At 32.4% G+C, this 17,451-nt stretch overlaps 2 protein-coding genes across 9 annotated transcripts in view; one reads left to right on the forward strand and one right to left on the reverse strand.

The window, feature by feature from the left end:
* The window catches only part of LOC124429418 (mitochondrial folate transporter/carrier), a 39,219-nt gene extending 36,979 nt beyond the window's left edge, over positions 1-2,240 (forward strand). For 5 of the 8 annotated variants that reach the window (XR_006943443.1, XR_006943445.1, XR_006943442.1 and 2 more), the window contains 3 exons: positions 80-190; positions 466-767; positions 1,947-2,240. The gene's annotated coding sequence lies outside the window, so the exon portion shown is untranslated. Of the gene's footprint in view, positions 1-27; positions 191-465; positions 768-1,946 lie in introns of all 8 variants that reach the window. The other 3 variants (XR_006943444.1, XR_006943449.1, XR_006943448.1) reach the window with 3 other exon arrangements.
* A 1,096-nt stretch (positions 2,241-3,336) lies between these two features.
* LOC124429557 lies at positions 3,337-17,203 on the reverse strand. Its single transcript, XM_046974986.1, has 6 exons — positions 17,119-17,203; positions 12,158-12,341; positions 8,672-8,789; positions 7,964-8,166; positions 7,058-7,165; positions 3,337-3,629 (listed from the first exon to the last, which is right to left on the reverse strand). The coding sequence occupies exons 1-6, from the start codon at positions 17,201-17,203 to the stop codon at positions 3,494-3,496; spliced, it is 834 nt and encodes a 277-aa protein (XP_046830942.1). The 3' UTR covers positions 3,337-3,493.
* Positions 17,204-17,451: the final 248 nt, after the last annotated feature.

Genomic DNA, 17,451 nt, shown 5'->3' on the forward strand with positions numbered 1-17,451 from the left:
CGCTTTACTATCCGCCGTATCCTATAGCAAAGTTGAAGAAGAGAAACCAGATGATGGATCGTTCGTTACGTGCCTCCAGAATCGGCTATCCGGCTCGACAGTGCCTTCTCAGATCTATATGCGAGACCACACGACTGCCCTGGAAGCTCAATGCTGGTGTCCTTGGAGATCTTTTGAGAATCCTGTTCACGTGAGTGTATTAACGTGTCTCTTGATATATTCCAGATATATTCGCAGTTTCTTCGACGTAATGAGTAAACCAGTTTATATACGACGAAGAATAATAGGAGTCCTTGAATTATTTATTCTTTAATTGTAAATTGCTCTGATAAATTTGAATCTTTTATTTTTCCTATAAAATTGAAAAATCATAACATTTTGGTTTTTGTTTTAAGGAGGACATCTAATTTTTCTTTTCTTTTTTTATCTTTTTTCTTCCATTCCTTCTTTTTTTTTCTTTTGCAGACCATCCTCATCACGTTTCGAAGTCGATCTTCACAAGGAATACGCCGAAGCTGAGAAGGTCGATGGTACGAGGAAATGTTCCGAAATTTATTCCACCTGCAAGTACGGGATTTACGACTACATAACGCTCCCCTATCAGGATTTGTGAGAGTAGCAGCTTGCCTTCGGTCGGTCCTTCTCTCTACCCTCCAGCACTCTTGGTTGGTACGACGCTCTCGAAGCTCTAATGAAAACTCACGAAAGTTTGCTAAATCAGAAAGACCTCGTTTTTCCGAGCGCTTTTCTTTCCTCTTTCTGTCTACGTATGTACATCATTTTCGAGTTTCTATTGATAATAACAATGATAATAATAATAATAATAATAATAACAACAACAATAATAATAATAATAATAATAATAATAATAACAATGAATTATTATCGTTAGATAAACATTATAGTATATGTATTGTCCATTGTTGGTTCGATCAAATCTCTTTTCTCTCTCTTCTTCCTTTCTCTCTCTTTTTTATTTCTCTCTTCTCTCTCTTTCTCTCTCTTCCCCATCTATACGAATCGAATCTCGATCAAAGCCACGTATACATACGTGTCTATGATTTTAATCGAGGGATTTGTTCGGTGGTTCGCGATATCGCTGAGCTTTAATAACCGTAATTTCGATAGCAACGGGGAGTGAATTTGCTCGGTCGACAATGCAGAATATTTGCTGCGATAATCTAATTCAATATTCGTCCAACTGTAGGGCTTATAGAGCTCCGGACTGATTTAAAATCCATCGGCAAAGTTTTCATGAAAATTAGACAGCTTTCTTTGCATCAAACTATCATTGTTGTAATTTCGTATAAATATCAAAAAAATATTCATGTTTCCTTTGATTTTCCTTCATTTTATTAAATTTCAGCTACATATACTAAAATGGTTTTTGGAATGTATGCATCTTTCGAAATTGTAAAATAGTCAATTACGTTATTTCACTTAAACAACGCACACGCAATTTTTGATCATTAATAAAATCTACTAGTTAAATGAAAGCACGTCGATCAGTGACGTAGTCATTTATTTGAAAATTCCCTATATTGCAAGGCTATACAATATAGTTTATTTTCTTCAAAAACGTTACTATTTCTATATTTACTATTTCTGACAGAATATGTTTCTTATTTCTCATCCGATTAAATCGGTAGTATTACAAAGGACGAGGAAAGATGTACTTAAAAATATTTGATTACTCAAGTATTCAAAAGAGCAACAATTCGACGTTTCCTTTGACGTTTCCTTTGACGTTTTAATTCGTGAACGCATATATATATATATATATATATATATATATATATATATAAAATAGAAGATAAAAAACGATGGCTTTTTTGTTGTCGCGACTCGATTATTATAAAGCATTTTTCTTTTTTCCTTATTTCTTTTCTTCCTTTTACTTTCTTCCTTTCTTTCTCAGTCAAGGCTATGATCTTTCGTTTTTACAGAAGCCACTCCCGCATTACGTGCGCCAACGTAATTCCATTATGTAGATAAAATCAGCTTGTTTACTTCTTGGAAAGGAAGCTCCTTCGACTTCTTCGTGGTGAATGTCTCGTAGCTTGGCCATTTTTGCAACAGTGCAGTTAGGATGAGAAAGTCCAATCAAGTTGAAAACGAGTGTAAGAAGGAATGATCGTTTTATGCTTTTCTCATGTATCCTTACCTTGTCTGTATCCACTCTTACACTCACTCATTCGTTCGTATAGACGTATTCTCAAGCAATAAAAAATTTGAAACCATCTCTCATTTTTCCTATTCTTAACATCTACTGGATCGTGAGAAGCGTCAAAGGTACATAATACTCGATACGATTATTTGAATCTTATCGAGATCGAAGGAAAGAAGAATCGAGTATAAAAGAGTTTATTACACCAAAGGTAAAATCAATAAGTATAAAAATTACAGATCGCATTGCATTAAGGAAATAGCACAAATTGAGGGCAGGAAAATACAATAATGATCGATAATTTACTATATTATTTATGAAATATTAAATATATATTATATAAGTTTAAAATATTTAATTGATCCTAAATATAATGATATTTTCGAAAAAAAAGAATGGTATATTTTAATACTGTTTTTATTATAGAGTATTAAAATAATTTAAGAATATCGAGATTTTTATATAGGTTTATTCATTTTATTCTTCATTGAAAAAAATATAGATGTATATGTATTTTACAATATATTTTTAAGATACGTATTAATCAATATTTATATTGTTGACAGAATTCAATAATAGTATTACAATTATAAGTTTCGGTCATTTTTGTATTGATAACTTTGATAAGACACTTTTGTTGTTCAAAAATAAAACAGAAAGAATATACCTCACTCATGTCGTCAATCTAACAGGAGCTGTTAATATAGAAGATAATTCAAAAGTAAAACGTTAAAAGTTTCTTCTTTTGTTTTTTATATATTCTAAAGATAATTTTAAAATTAATAAAAACAATATACTTTCTTGTACAATATCGTATCATTAGAGAACGATTACTTTCACTGTGTAAATTAGATTGACAATAATTATTTTACATATTAATTGTAATATATATGATTAATTCTCTATAATTCAATTTTCTTTTTCATTTCTAGAAAAAGAAATTATATTATTTCAGTTATGAAATATTAATTAAATTTGTAGACAACGAAATGAAATAACATTTTATAACATTATAGATATAAAAGTATGTGAATTCAAATTTATATGGTTTAATAGAAAGTTAATATTACATGTATGTATATATATGTACTAAAACGTTTTTATGATTTCGTTAAATGAAATAAAAATAATAATCATATTGCAATCTAGTTTTTATTACAGCAGATTAAATGGAGAAAAAAAAAGTAAAAAACATTTGGAGATATGCTCGTTCTATTTAATTCTCTCGGCTTTCGCTCTTTCGGTGGTTTTCATTATGCAGACGAAATCAGCCCCGTTCGTTCGTCGGAAGTAGCGGCGTGACAAACCGTTGCGGTTTTCCGAGCTTCATACGAGGACTCCAATCAAGTCGAAGAGTCCCACGGGGCATTGCGGTTGATACTTCGAGCAGCTTCCATTACGTCCAACCAGCTCGGCCTCGACGATATCTCGCGGCAGTTTCTCATGTCGCGAAGTCGTAGGACTGAAACAATTCGTACTGGGTTTGAAAACAATCATTGAAAACAGTAACGAAAGAGCTAATTATCGAAACTTTTGCCATCTCGATATGATATATAATCATTTAAAATTATATTGAATAACTTTCGATTTTATCACAGATAAGATCTTTTTGCATTTGTTTCGAAGATATATTTTCATTTTAAATACAATAAAATTTCAGAAATATTAAAATTTTGTTATAAATAAGAATTATATTGAGAACATTAGTAAGGAATATTATTAAATTAACAATCTTTAAGATAATATCCTCAAAATATTCATTATAATTATTATAAATAAAAATTATAACGAAATTAATGCTCTTTAAAGGGGTTGTATATATTTAGACGATACGAAATAAAATTAATTTTATGATTTTGTTTTGCATGTAATTCATTTTGTTAATAAAAAATCATTAAATATGTCTGATAGTGCGTACTTTGAGAAATATTTTCCAAAAAAAAATTTAAAACTATCCGTTATTTTCTTCGAATTATCGATATTGGATCAAACAGAATCGTTTTGAACGGTGTTTGCAATGTCAATAATATCGCCTCAGGATATTATCAAAAATGGAAAAAACCAAAAACTCATCAAGTACGATAAAAAATCTAGTTCTTTTTTAATAGTTTCATTTAATAAAAAAAGTATGAATGATTGAATTCACCATCTGACTTTCGATAAAAAATTTCAATAGTTCTTTAATGATTAAAAACAGGAACTACGACTTCTTGCATAAATTTTCGTATCACAAAGATAAGATAATACATATGAAAAGAAATCGTGCCAAATTTTATTCAAATCGATTCAATAGTTTTCAAAATATCATTGGCACCGATTTGAAAAACGTAGTTTTGAGGAAAGGCATTTAAAGTTTAAGGTAAATATAATATTGAATTCGACAGGGTCGTATTGGCTGTAACTTCGTCAATTTTTGGAACTTTCAAAGAATATTCTAGTAAGATAATAGTATTAAATAAAAATAGTTTGGAAAAAATCGATTATTTCGAACTTTCTAAGTGTATGTAATCCCATAAATTAACTCGTATAGAAACCATAAAGAATCAATGAATCAACTTTAACAAAAGTATTCTTCATATATGTACATCATATTAAAAATATTGATAATTTTTATTTTCTAGTCTTGTTAAAATAATAAATTCGTCTTCAGTGATTGAACCATAATATATATATATATATATATACACGTTCATCGAGATTCGAGGAGCGATCATGTAATCGTAAATCACGAGGATAAAGAGAAAATATCTTTTTTTAAACGTACGATCCATTTTCTCGTTTCAACGAAGTTGAAAGCAACGACGGAGCTTCTCGACGAGAACATCGACGACGACGACAATACGTCGTCGCGTTTTCTGCCCGCGGGCTCTTTCCTTTATTCATACGTCCCTGGCTCGAGACTTATGCTTCCACGCGTATAAGCACGCAACACACACATACACACTTTCACACGCGCGCATGCAGAAAGTGAAAGAGAGAGAGAGAGAGAGACACATATAGACACAGAATACACACAGCAAGTATAGAGGAGTACGTGTGCTTGCGAATGCACGTATAGTAAGCTAGCCGATACAGTATAAAAGAAATATAAAAATGAGAAGGCCAAACCAAATTTACTTTCAACGGTATGTATGTATGTATATCTACTCCAATTTATGTCACCTTGATACATATATCCAAAAAATACAAAAGAAGGCAAAAAAGGAAAAAAAAGGAATGTTAGAAGAAGAATAAAGGGAATTAGACTGAAAACCCCTTCATTTCTTTTCCCCTTTTTTCTTTTTTCCTTTTTCTTTTGTTTTTTATCTCGACCTACTACTCTGACGCATATTTCGAGTCATTCCGTTTTATTCATTAACTTTGAGTTTAATCGACTACTTTAGTTAAAGTATATCATTGTTGTTAGTTTTACCGATTTGTATCGTTTCCTTTCGTTTTAAATCAACATCGCTTCTGATTAATATTGATTTCGTAATGGAGATTGAGTGGTCTAAATTATATATATATATATATATATATATATATATATATATATATATATATATATATATATATATATATATATGAATTACATTTAATATTAAAATATATGGAACTTCATTAACTTTCTATATCCTACTTACTTTCCATCTGTAAAAAGATAATAACGAAAGAATGAAATAATATATATGACAAAGTGATTTAAAAATTCTATGAAGTTATACAGTAATAAAAATTTAATCAAAATGAGCTTATTTTTTATCATTAAATTCAATAAGAGATAGAAATAAATAGTAACAAACAAAATAAAAACGATTAAAATCGTTTGAGTATCGAAAATTAGCTTTCGATGGATCGATATACACAACTACCATCTCACGATGTGAGTTATGACGTTAATTTGTTCGTTTGTTTTTATGCAATTTTGCTTAGACTCGTTGCTCTCCTAGTATTGTACGATAGACAAAATAGAAGAAAAAGAAATGAAAATGATTCTTTATTCTTCGGGATCGTTAATTATTTCTTTTGTTCTCGAAAAATTCCATTCGTTTTCTAGATTGTTATTGGCATTCGAGAAACACTAAATTCTGGTATTCCTTTATATTTTGAGAATGCAGTAGATAAAAACAAATTCATTTTACGAATAGATTTCGCCAGCTTAAAAATGCTGAAAATAATTATTTTAACATATTCGTAAACGTCATTATCATATGATCAAATAACGCTTATGCATATTGTTACATTCTCTTCTCGAAAGAAATACATCTCTATTTTATGTGGAACAGTAAATTACCTACATACATTTTACTATATGCTAGTGAAATTCACGTTATTCTCATATTCAGAAAATGAAATAAACAAGTATCCTCTTGGCTGTTAAAAATAATTTCTCACTAGTTAAAAAGCAAACTTTCCCGACTATGATTGCATTAACGAGCAAGATAATGAACGAGTTCGGCGAATACGTTTATAACATCGGAAGTGGAACATAAGATTTATCGTGAAAACGTTTCAACCGTGGCTGTTAGCTCTTTTCCACTTAATAAAATTACTATGTCCGTTCGAGTTAATGCATGAAAACTTTGAAAAGTTTCTTTCTCCTTTTACCACCATGTGTCGGCAAAATAAACGTTTATTAATTCCAATGAGAAGATTTAAACGATTATAAACTTGGATCTATAAGGGCGTATTTTTCAAAAAATTATGGATTTTTGTATTAATGAATTTTTTTGTTGTTGTTATTTTTTTTTTACTCTATATTTTAATTTAATGTTATTTTTTATCATGCGTATTATATTAATTTTCTATAAATTAAATTTTTCTTACAAAAGAAATGAGGATTTTTAAAAAAATAAAAATCTAAGTAAATTCGACTTATCGAACATTCATTATTTCTTTCGATTAACTTACGTGAATAGGACGTGGAAGATATCACCGATGACACCATTATGTCTCAAAGGATATTCCGAGTTCTCGCAGATAGTCTTCAGTAGGCATTCCCTTCCAAGATATCCAGAGCTGAATCGTCAAGAGAGAAGGAAAATAAGCGTTGAAAGAAAAATAAAGGTAAGTAGATAACGAGACGAAATTATTCTGGCTCGTCGTTACTGCTTCCCAAGCTAAGTACTATTTACATTGGACTTCAGGATCCTCTAACTGCAGAGGATTTCGCATACGTAATTCGGGCCACGTTCGCACATACGTTATATCTCAGTAGCGTGTCGTCGTTTCCACAAATGAAGGAGCTTTCTCGTAAAACCAAAATCGAGAGAGAGAGGGAGAGGGGGAGAGAGAGAGAGCGAGAAAGGAAGACTTTTGGTAAAGCAACTTGCCTGACGAACTCACCCGGTTGCTTGGCGTTCGCGAGTATGTGCTCCGTGAATTCACCTTTACCAACCACCTTCTCTTCTAAGCTTTTGAAACGTCTTTTGAATTTAAATGCCTCGATGTACTCGTGAAAATGGCCAACGGGGAAAAACGAATAATGATTTTTTTATATTTCGATTTTCTTCATTCTCAACGGAATAGTCCGTAGTAATACGTACTTACCTATTTAATTTTAATTTCTCGATGAATTTACGAACTTGTCGAACGAATATTATCTTTTTTGTTTCTTTTTTTTTCTTCTTCTTCTTCTTCTTCTTCTTTCTCCATAAAATACATTTTTGAAGTTGAAACAGAATTGAAAAATTTTCATTTCTGTTATAGCGAGCGAACGTTTTCCCCGTTGTACTTGTAAAGACGATGCACATGGCACAAATTTCTCATTTGTGTCGTCGATCGACTTCTCGAAGTATTATCGAGCCACGAGCTTACCTCTTGAATTTACTTTCGAGTACCCGGTAGATCGTGGTTCTGTCGATGCTGCTCCTTCTTTTTCTTTCTCCTTCCGAAGCCTTCGCCGACCAAGGTTCGAAGTACGACAAGTTCGAGGGTAAATTGTAGCTGGCTTCGAAGAAATACGACAAGGAAATCGATTTCTGGGGATCTTCGAGTGGCACAGCGATAGCGAGGAAGATCTGAAAGGAATTAGATCTCTGTAATCGTTATCGACGTTATCAATCCCACTTCTCTCCTCAGTTCCTTGGAAACGATCGATTCTCGATTTCTCGAGTTAGCGAGTCAAGCTACTTGAGATTTCTCACGAATCGAAGGATCGTTCGGAATCTCACGTTCGTAGACACAACTTTTTTTTCTCGTGAAGAATGATCCGTTTTCGTAAGAAATAAAGAATAATAAAAAAAAAAAAAAGAAAAGAAAAAAGGAAAAAGAAAACAAAAGCCAATCAAAATTCTATTTCTAATTCTTTAATCGAACTAATCGAAGATCCGAGATTCAAGAACGAATTTTTGTAAAAGTTAATTTAACCATTTTAATTTAATCAACTAATTAACTTTATTATTTTCGATGATGTCAATGTAATAATGTTAAAAAGATTCGTCGTATAATCGATTTTTCCATTTAACGAACGTTCAATTTTCTCGAGACACGAGATCGTACATACATGACATGCCTGTAACTTACACCCATCGTACTAGCTTCTGGGAATGACAAGCTTCTAATAGGTCGATGAAGAGTTTCGGCTATCTCCGAGTTTGACGACTTGGACGAACACGTTAACAGCAGATTAAATGTGAGACATCTGTGAACGAACGAACGAACGCTCCCGTCAACAGTAAAGAAAGTCACTAGCGTCGAGCTTTTCCTTGTTTATTTTCTATCGATAAAACGTTTGTTTCATTTATAAAAACAAATCGATCGATCGTTTTCGTTGAATTTATAGGATAAAAAGAGAACACTTTGCACTATCTTACGATCGCAACGGCGTGCTTTTAGAAAGCCAATCGAATCCGATATTGCAAGGACTATCACGAATCGCATGGGAAAAGGGATACCTACGTATAAGTAAAAATGATAGTCGTACTCTTTTCTTCGTGTTATAGATAAGTACGTTTTCGTTCAATAATATCGTAACACTTATTCCCAAGAATGCGGTGAAGTTTATATTGACTGGTAAAAGCTCGGCGCCGCTTTTAAAATGGATGTCCTGTGATGCAAAGCTTACAAAATACGTATCACCGATAGCGATATGTTGAAAGAGGATTGCCACAATAATCGTCCTTCTGGTTGGTACATTTGTCTATGTACTATTAATCCGTGTAAGAAGAAAACCTAAGGCCGTTTTTGAGAAACAACGAACTCGTTTCAAACTGTTATAATGTCTTTCTCCAACTTACTTACGTACGAAGCAGTTTCTTTACGAGTTCGTCCTAGTCGACTGTATATTTCTCTTTCTCTCCTCTCTCTGCGTGTTCGTGGGTACAGTTAGATAAAGCAAACACTCGGAACGAACGAAATGCTTTACGTAATTCTCCGAGTCCTCTTCTTCGTCCGTGTAACGCAAGAATCTCAAGTGACGAGTCGAATTTTTCGCTCAGGACAAAATTATCTTCCTCTTTGAACCAATTTTCTTTTTTAATTTTTTTTTCTTCTTCTTTCCCTCTTGCTCCTTTTTAATTTTTTCTTATTATCTTTCTTTTTTTTTCGTTTAGCTTCATCTTACTATTTTCTTTCGTTTCCTTTAACTCACAGATTAAGATCAACGGAACGATGAGATTCGCTTACGTCCGGTTCCTCTTTCTCATTTCCGGTTGCACTGCAATTTCTCGATCGGAAACAAGAGAGTACGAGAGAACTAGAAGTTTTTTAAGAGAGAAGAGACATTTGCTTTTTCCTGATCCAAAGGATAGCGAAACAAAAGTTCAGGTTCGTTTTTTTTTCAATGATTTTTTTTTTATTATTACACTTTTTAACGTGTTTATTTTTATGATTTTTTTTTACATTGTTTGATCATAGACGAGCGTTTTTGACAAAATTTACAAATCGCACGACGGTCAATGTGTTAATTTTATTTCAAATTCATTCTCAGTGATTTTTAGAAATTTCGTTGCATAATTCACAAACGATAAATGAATTTATTTTGCGTGTCATATTTTTGAGAAACAGCTGTTGTAAGTTACTCTTCCGATATCTCGTATATACATACCAGCATATGAAAAGTTACATAACACTTTTATCTTTCTTTTTTTTCTTTTTTGATTCGCAAGTCCGCCTCTGTTTGACTTTGGTCGTCGTGAATTCATAATCGCAAAGTAAAGAACGAGTATATGGTGGCGGTAGCAGATGCAGAGACAAAAGTAATTAAAACTCGTACGACCGCCGAGCGATTCTCTCTATTTCATTCTTGCCTTTCTTCAAGCGTTTAAAAGTGAAATATAATATCTACGTTGATAGTTAGATTATATCTAGAAAATATTATTGGACTGTCCATCAAAATCTTCAATTTCCTTTTTTTATTTATTAGTGTTTCTTTTATAAATTTCAAGTGAGATATTAATTAAATTAAACTTCGATTAAAACTCATACCTTTTATACGAATTATAATAATAACAATAATAATAATAATAACAATAATAACAATAATAATAATAATGATAATAATAACAATAATAATAATAATGATTATTATTATTATTGTTATTCGAAAATCTTTGTTATTAGCATATATGTTATATGTATATGTTATACGTATTTTGACAAAAGTTAAAAAACCAAAAGAGAATGGATCAATCAATAAAAGAACTGACGATCGTTAGCTAATGGATTTCTGATTTTTTGAAAAAGGTGCTTTTTGGTCTTGGTCTACCGATGGAGGAGGATATATCTATGACTCTCGGTTACGTGCTGAAGTGTAATTACGATCTACCCTACAATTCGTCGGATTTCACAAGAGCTCACGCACGATTTAAAAAGTTCACCGACAACGCTCTACCGCAGGGTGAAAAACCGGAGCACCGAGGTAAAAGGGAGAGAAAAAAAACAGAACATCAAAAAATGAGAAAGAAAGGAAAAGAGAGAGAGAGAGAGAGAGAGAGAGAGAGAGAGAGAATGAGATGAAGAGAGGGGGAAAAAGCACCACGAGCTCGAGTACTCATATATAAATCAGGCCACTTCGGTGAGATTATTCACCTTTTTAATTTCCTTTCTTGTATACGCCAATATGTGTGGGTATACTCACACCGTACAATACTTTCCTTTCTTAATAAACAAAGAGATGCGTTTGTAGAAACTCACTACGACCTGATTAATTTTTATACTATTGCCGCTTTTTAGATTTATGAAAGAAATACTGAAATTATTCCCAGATAATATATACGCGGTTTATATAAAAAAATTCTTTAAAAATCAAATCACTTTCGATCGGATTATAAAATGACATTTGAAATATGAAATTCCTGTGATTTCGCTTTCATGTTAACTTAGTGCGAAACAAAATGGAAAAGCAAAAACGAAAAAAAGAAAAAGAAAAAAAGGAAAATAGAAATGCGATGTTGGAAAGCGTTTAAAATAATATTTACTGGACGTGACGAGGAGTGTATTAAAAATTATACTTGCTAAATTTTTCCTCGGTCTCGTTAATTAAAGTCGTGCGATCTAATCGTTGAAAAAGTAGAAGAAGAAGAAGAAGAAGAAGAAGAAGAAGAAGAAGAAGAAGAAGAAGAAGAAGAAGAAGAAGAAAGAGGAAAAGAAGGAAGAAGAGGAAATAAAACCGAAGTTAAAAAAGTCGAAGTTCTCGTCACAATTTCATCGATATTATTTAAAAGATATTTCAAGATAAAATGCGGATTAATTAATACACCGAGAAGATAGGTTTGTTATTACGTTATATGAAAAAAAATATTTTTATATAGACAGTATCCAGACCGGTAAAAAGTATTACTCTAATAACATTCATATCATTTATGAAGTCACATATGATTTTCGTTTATGCGAATTTTTTTAACAAAAAAGTAACATGATCCTTTCCAAAGTCATAGTTGATTTATATTCGGTGATATCCTTTAATAAAAAAATCGAGCAGGATATCGCTGCCTATACGATCTCTCTCTCCCTTTCTCTTCTCTCTCTCTCTCTATCTATCTATCTATTGTAGCAATGTTAGTCATTTACTTTCTTTTTTCCTTTTTTTCCCTCTGGCAATATAGGTTTGAGCCGTTGGACCCTCTACAGAATGCTGGAATCAGCGATGGGAAAGCTAGGCTCCGGTAAGGCTTGTCTACTCCGTGCCGTTTGCGAATCAGCGTCGAATCCCTTCGAGAAAGGACGCGGACTCCTAGGGGAACTCTTGCACGTTCTACTTACGCCCTCAACGACCTTCGAAGAATACGAAATCTACTCCGATCGCGAATACTTCGCGGCCGAGAAGATCGGGCAGAACTCCAATGGGAGATGCGGATACTTTTATTCGGAGTGCCAATACAATCCGTTAGATTATTTTACGATCATCCGTGCTCTCTAAGCATCAAGGAGAAAACATCTGCCACGTTCCCTCTATTACTATTATTTTCTTACGTTATTATTCCGCAGAGCGGATGCTCTCTATACAAATGATTCTGTGCAATGAATGGTGTGCGATGTGTGACTCAAGAATTATAGAGAAAAATAGTATTATCATGCAGCAGCAGTGAGCTCATATCGTAAAGGATTAAATAAGTAAATATCATTTCCAATAAGAATTTCATTGTCGATGTAATGTATATATATATTTTTTTTTTGTTCATATTATCCATTTAGAATTTGATGTGTATAAAATCGATTTTAAGCGATTCGTTCGTAAGTACATTGAAAATCATTTAATCCTCGTAGTGCATAGTAATAAGCTTAATTAAGACTAATAACTTTATGTAACATAGCTGAAATATCGACATCATACCAAATGTGTTACGCTGAATTTAAAATAACGTTATTACATTGGAAATATATGCGTGAGTCCGTAATGTAACTTGTCTTTTACGTCAAATGGACCACAGGGCTGTGGATTATTTGGTTCGAATTACATCATGAAAACGATCGGTAGACCGTTGAAATACAGAGAATGAGAAAGTGAGACAGACAGACAGAGAGAGAGAGAGAGAGAGAGAGAGAGAGAGAGAGAGAGAGAGAGAGAGAGAGAGAGAGAGAGTGAGAGAAAGAGAGACAAACAGACAAATAGACAGAGAGTGTTTCAAATTGTTGATTTCAAAAAGTATTCGATTATTTTACCAATTTTCGGAGCGACCGAACAACATATGTCAAGCGTTTATTGAATTTATAATTTCATTTCCTCTTGATAAATAATAGAGAAAAGATATATCGACTCATCTTTCTAATTTTTCTTCAATATGAATAGGTCTGTAAGTAATGTTCATATTCTCCTTCGAGCGTTTTAAAAGCTTGGTTTCCGAAATAAACGCTTGCAACATTGCAATAATACGTTCAATAATAAAAGCGTCTTTCGAGGGAAAAATATCCTATAATATTCTCTCTATAATATTCTCTTATTGTAATATTAAAAAATTATACAATTTAAAAATTATAAAATTTTTGTATGGATATAGAGTATTTCAATTTTTTTCTGTATTTATGCGTTAGCTATGTTTTAATAGGTTGTTCATAGTATGATCCGTTTTTTGTTTTGTTTTCGAAACACTTTTTTAAAGAGTTTCACTATCTCAGAGAACAATCCATCATGTGCAATAAATAGAGACACTTCATTGTGAAATAGTAAACTAGACTGTTTCTTTTTTCTATTTATAATAATAAAATATTGATATACAGGATAGACTAAAAGTCTCTAAATGGATCAAAAGTTCCTTTTCCGATCTTTTTTTAGGCTAATTATTTTTTTCAGATAGTAAAACTAAAAGCCTAATAGTAAGCTTGAAAAGTTCGGAACTTTAAAGGCATTTTTCTAGGCTAAAAACGAGTTGCAGCATAAAAAATAACGTTTTACTGAAAAGGAAATTCTTTCAACATACATATCCACAAAGTTTCATAACTTTTCCCGAGTTTAGGATCTTATCTTGTTAGTAGATAGTAGTGCTTAAAAAAGAAAGTGGTATTTCGAGCTTATGAAATGACGAAGAAATATTAGTATTTTGCATAATTAACTTACAGTTAGGTAAGAATAAAACAGTACCTCGAATAGTAAATTCACGAAGTTTTGTTATTTATAGCGAATGTCAATAGCACAAACATGTATCATTTATCATAGTTTTGATGTCTGTCAGGATCAACCATTCGTGTCCTTCTTTTACGTTTAGTAATTCATATTTTCTGACAAATATAACATAACATAGATAATAAACTTATTATAAAAGCAATGTGATTTTTAGTTCGTAAAATATAATTTTTACAGTACCAATCGATATCTTCTCGAACCTTATCGAAAGAGATGTCATGTAATGCTCAAGTGATCACGAATGCCATTATCCTTCTTGCATCCGAGAGTCTCCCTGCAATCCTAAAGCCTTCTTAAGCTCTCTCTTTTTCTCTCTCTCTCTCTTTCTCTCTCTATCTCTCTTTCTCCCTCTCTCGTTTAATGCACATTTTTTTTAACGGCGAAACTAAAGATATCAAAGGAATAGTATTCGTTCATTGGAGTCACCTCTGGGGACGGATTACAGGGAGTGGTAAAAAGACATTCTCTTTCTCTTTTTTATCTTTCTCTCTGTCTCTTTTTCTCTTTCCCGATTCGATAGAAACCAATGGAATTGAAATAGAGAGAGAGAGAGAGAGAGAGAGAGAGAGAGAGAGAGAGAGAGAGTGAGAAAGAGAAAGAGGGTGAGAGAGAGAGAGAAAGAGGGTGAGAGAGAGAGAAAGAGGATAAGAAAGAGAGAAAGAGAGTGAGAGAGAGAGAGAGATAAAAAAAAAGAGAAAAACAGAAAGAGAGTGATACTTGGTGATCTGCGAAGTGAAGAGATAGGGTAACGACAAGACGCGTTTACTAAAAGGTGATTACAGAAAAAGCGGAACTTCTTCTCCCTATGGATCTCTGGAATACGTTCGAAAGAGAAGAAGAAGAACGAAAAGGAGTTGCCATAGCTCGTTCCGAGTTCGCGATAGGAAAAATACGATTTCTCGAAGATTCCAAGAGTCAGGACTTGCTAAACATAAATCGTTTTACTACGTAATCGTTTCGTTTTATTTTAAAATATAACTAGACAGGTATTTTGACTTTTCTTTATTGCGAGTATAAAAAAACATCGAAATACCTGTCTAGTTATTTTTTTTTTTTTTTTTTTAAGTGAAAACCCCTTCTCTCTTTCTCTTTTTTTTTCGCGATAGATTAACGCGATGTCATGGATGAATTATGTACATATTTGTAGGTACTTCATAAAGTATAATTCTTATTTGCAAATCACTTTGTTAGACTTTACGAAAAATAGGAGATGTTTCTTTCGTGTTGAACGATTCCACCCTTAGAAATGAGTTAAGAGTGGGAGAGAGAGAGAGAGAGAGAGAGAGAGAGAGAGAGAGAGAGAAAGAGTAAAGGAACGGAGAGTAAAGGTTTCAAAAAATAGCAGTTTTAACAAGACAATCCGAGCAGATGAGGAAGTTTCGGAGATTGCGAAACGAACAGGTGGAAGACGAAGCACCGCGTTTGCATACTTGGCAATTTCTCTGTACCATCTTTTACGAAGTTTTCCTTATAAATTATGTAGAAGGGGCTTTCTCGCGTTTTACGAGAAGTCGCTCTCCTTTCCGATGTACGAGCGGTAGGCTAGTTCTCTTCGACTTGTGGTCGTGAAAGAAGAAGAGAGAGAGAAAAAGAGAGAAAGAAAAAGAGAAAGAGAGAGAGAGAAAGTGAGAGAGAGAGAGATCGAAGGACTTCTCTTCGTCTCTTTCATCTGTTTTATTATTCTTCCTTAATTACGACCTTCCGAACTGAAAAATACAGTCAACTTTTTCTTCTCTGTTATCGAACATAGTTTTGGTTAATTCTCTCGTTCTAAAGAATTTATAAAAATAATTGTTACGTCTTGCAACGTAATTTAAGATAGTCGGGTTTTAGTCAGATCGTGAAGCTTTTATTATGATCTTATTGACCTTAAATAACGTGAATTAGATAATGAACGACGAGACGGTTGACATAGATCGATAGGATAAAATAGAAGATAATTTGAAGATTTCAATATGTTTATCTTTTCAACAAGCAATGTAATGATTCAAATATGAATTCCAAGAATAGAGACTTAAGAGCTAATCATTGGTTTATTAACTAATTATTGGATTTTCAGGATGAGAAATACTGACTGATTTTTGTTAAATGCTTCTTTCTGTCTTTTTCTTCTTCAGACGCACTTAGGTCATTACAACAGGAAAATTTATCAAAGATAAAAGATCTATTCCTTCTTTTTCAATTAAATTAAAATGTTAAAGCCTACGATTTTGATTGATTTAAGATTTAATTAAGTCTATTGTATCACGAGGCGAGATCCAGCTGACGAAAGATTAGACAAATTTAATAGAATGCATTTTTATAAATTGAGAATATAATTTGAGATATTCTGAACTGTTTATGTCAACAGAAGTGTTAGGTGAGCGCTTGGATGATCTGAATTTGATATTTTATAGTATCGACAACGAAGCGACACGATACTGATCTTTTGATAGATACTAAAATAGCGTCGGTTTATTTTTTATTCTAAGTAGGTTCTTAGGTTACGCATTCCTAAACTTCAACAAGGAAAATATTAAGCGTGAGAAGATATAGAAATAAACATACGCAGGATATAACATCTAATCACTATTGTAAATTATTTTAATTTTTCTATGAAAAAAGATTAATTGTTATTTAATTTTAATAGTACGTAAAAGTTGAATTATATTTGTACTTCTTTTCTTCTTTTTTATGTTTTCTTCAATGAATAACTTAATAAAAATGCTATCTGATCTAAGGCACGTTTTAATTTTCGTTTTATATAACAAATATTAACAAGGCGTATATGCCTGCTGAAAACTAGGATCTATCTCATCCAAGTTTGGCAAAGTAGAATTTAGGTCAACGATGCGCGACAAGCCGCACGATTCAATTATCCGTATGCAGATATTATTCTATTGAGGTTTCTGCATCGGCAAAATTCTCGTACCAATCCGTAATGCAAACATGGATCTATCGCCCGACAGGATATCGCTCTTAGTCTCTTGTCTCTTAATATTGCTCAGCTGCACCATTCAAATCTTTTTTCACTTCTTTTTTTTTCTTTTCTTTATTTTTTTTTTTCAAACGTGTAGAAAGAGGAAGGTCCAAAAGAAACGAACTCTATCGTTCGTGACATTTATTCGTTCCATTTTATTTTCCTTCCAATTAACACATATTTGATCTTTCTCTCGATATTGAATTAAAAAAAAAAAAAAATTGAAAAAAAGAAGTCAGAAATAGATACAATATTTTAAGACGACCTAGCGAAGAAATGAAAAAA

The sequence above is a fragment of the Vespa crabro genome, chromosome 15 (genome assembly GCF_910589235.1).
Source record: "Vespa crabro chromosome 15, iyVesCrab1.2, whole genome shotgun sequence".
Lineage (NCBI taxonomy): Eukaryota > Metazoa > Arthropoda > Insecta > Hymenoptera > Vespidae > Vespa > Vespa crabro.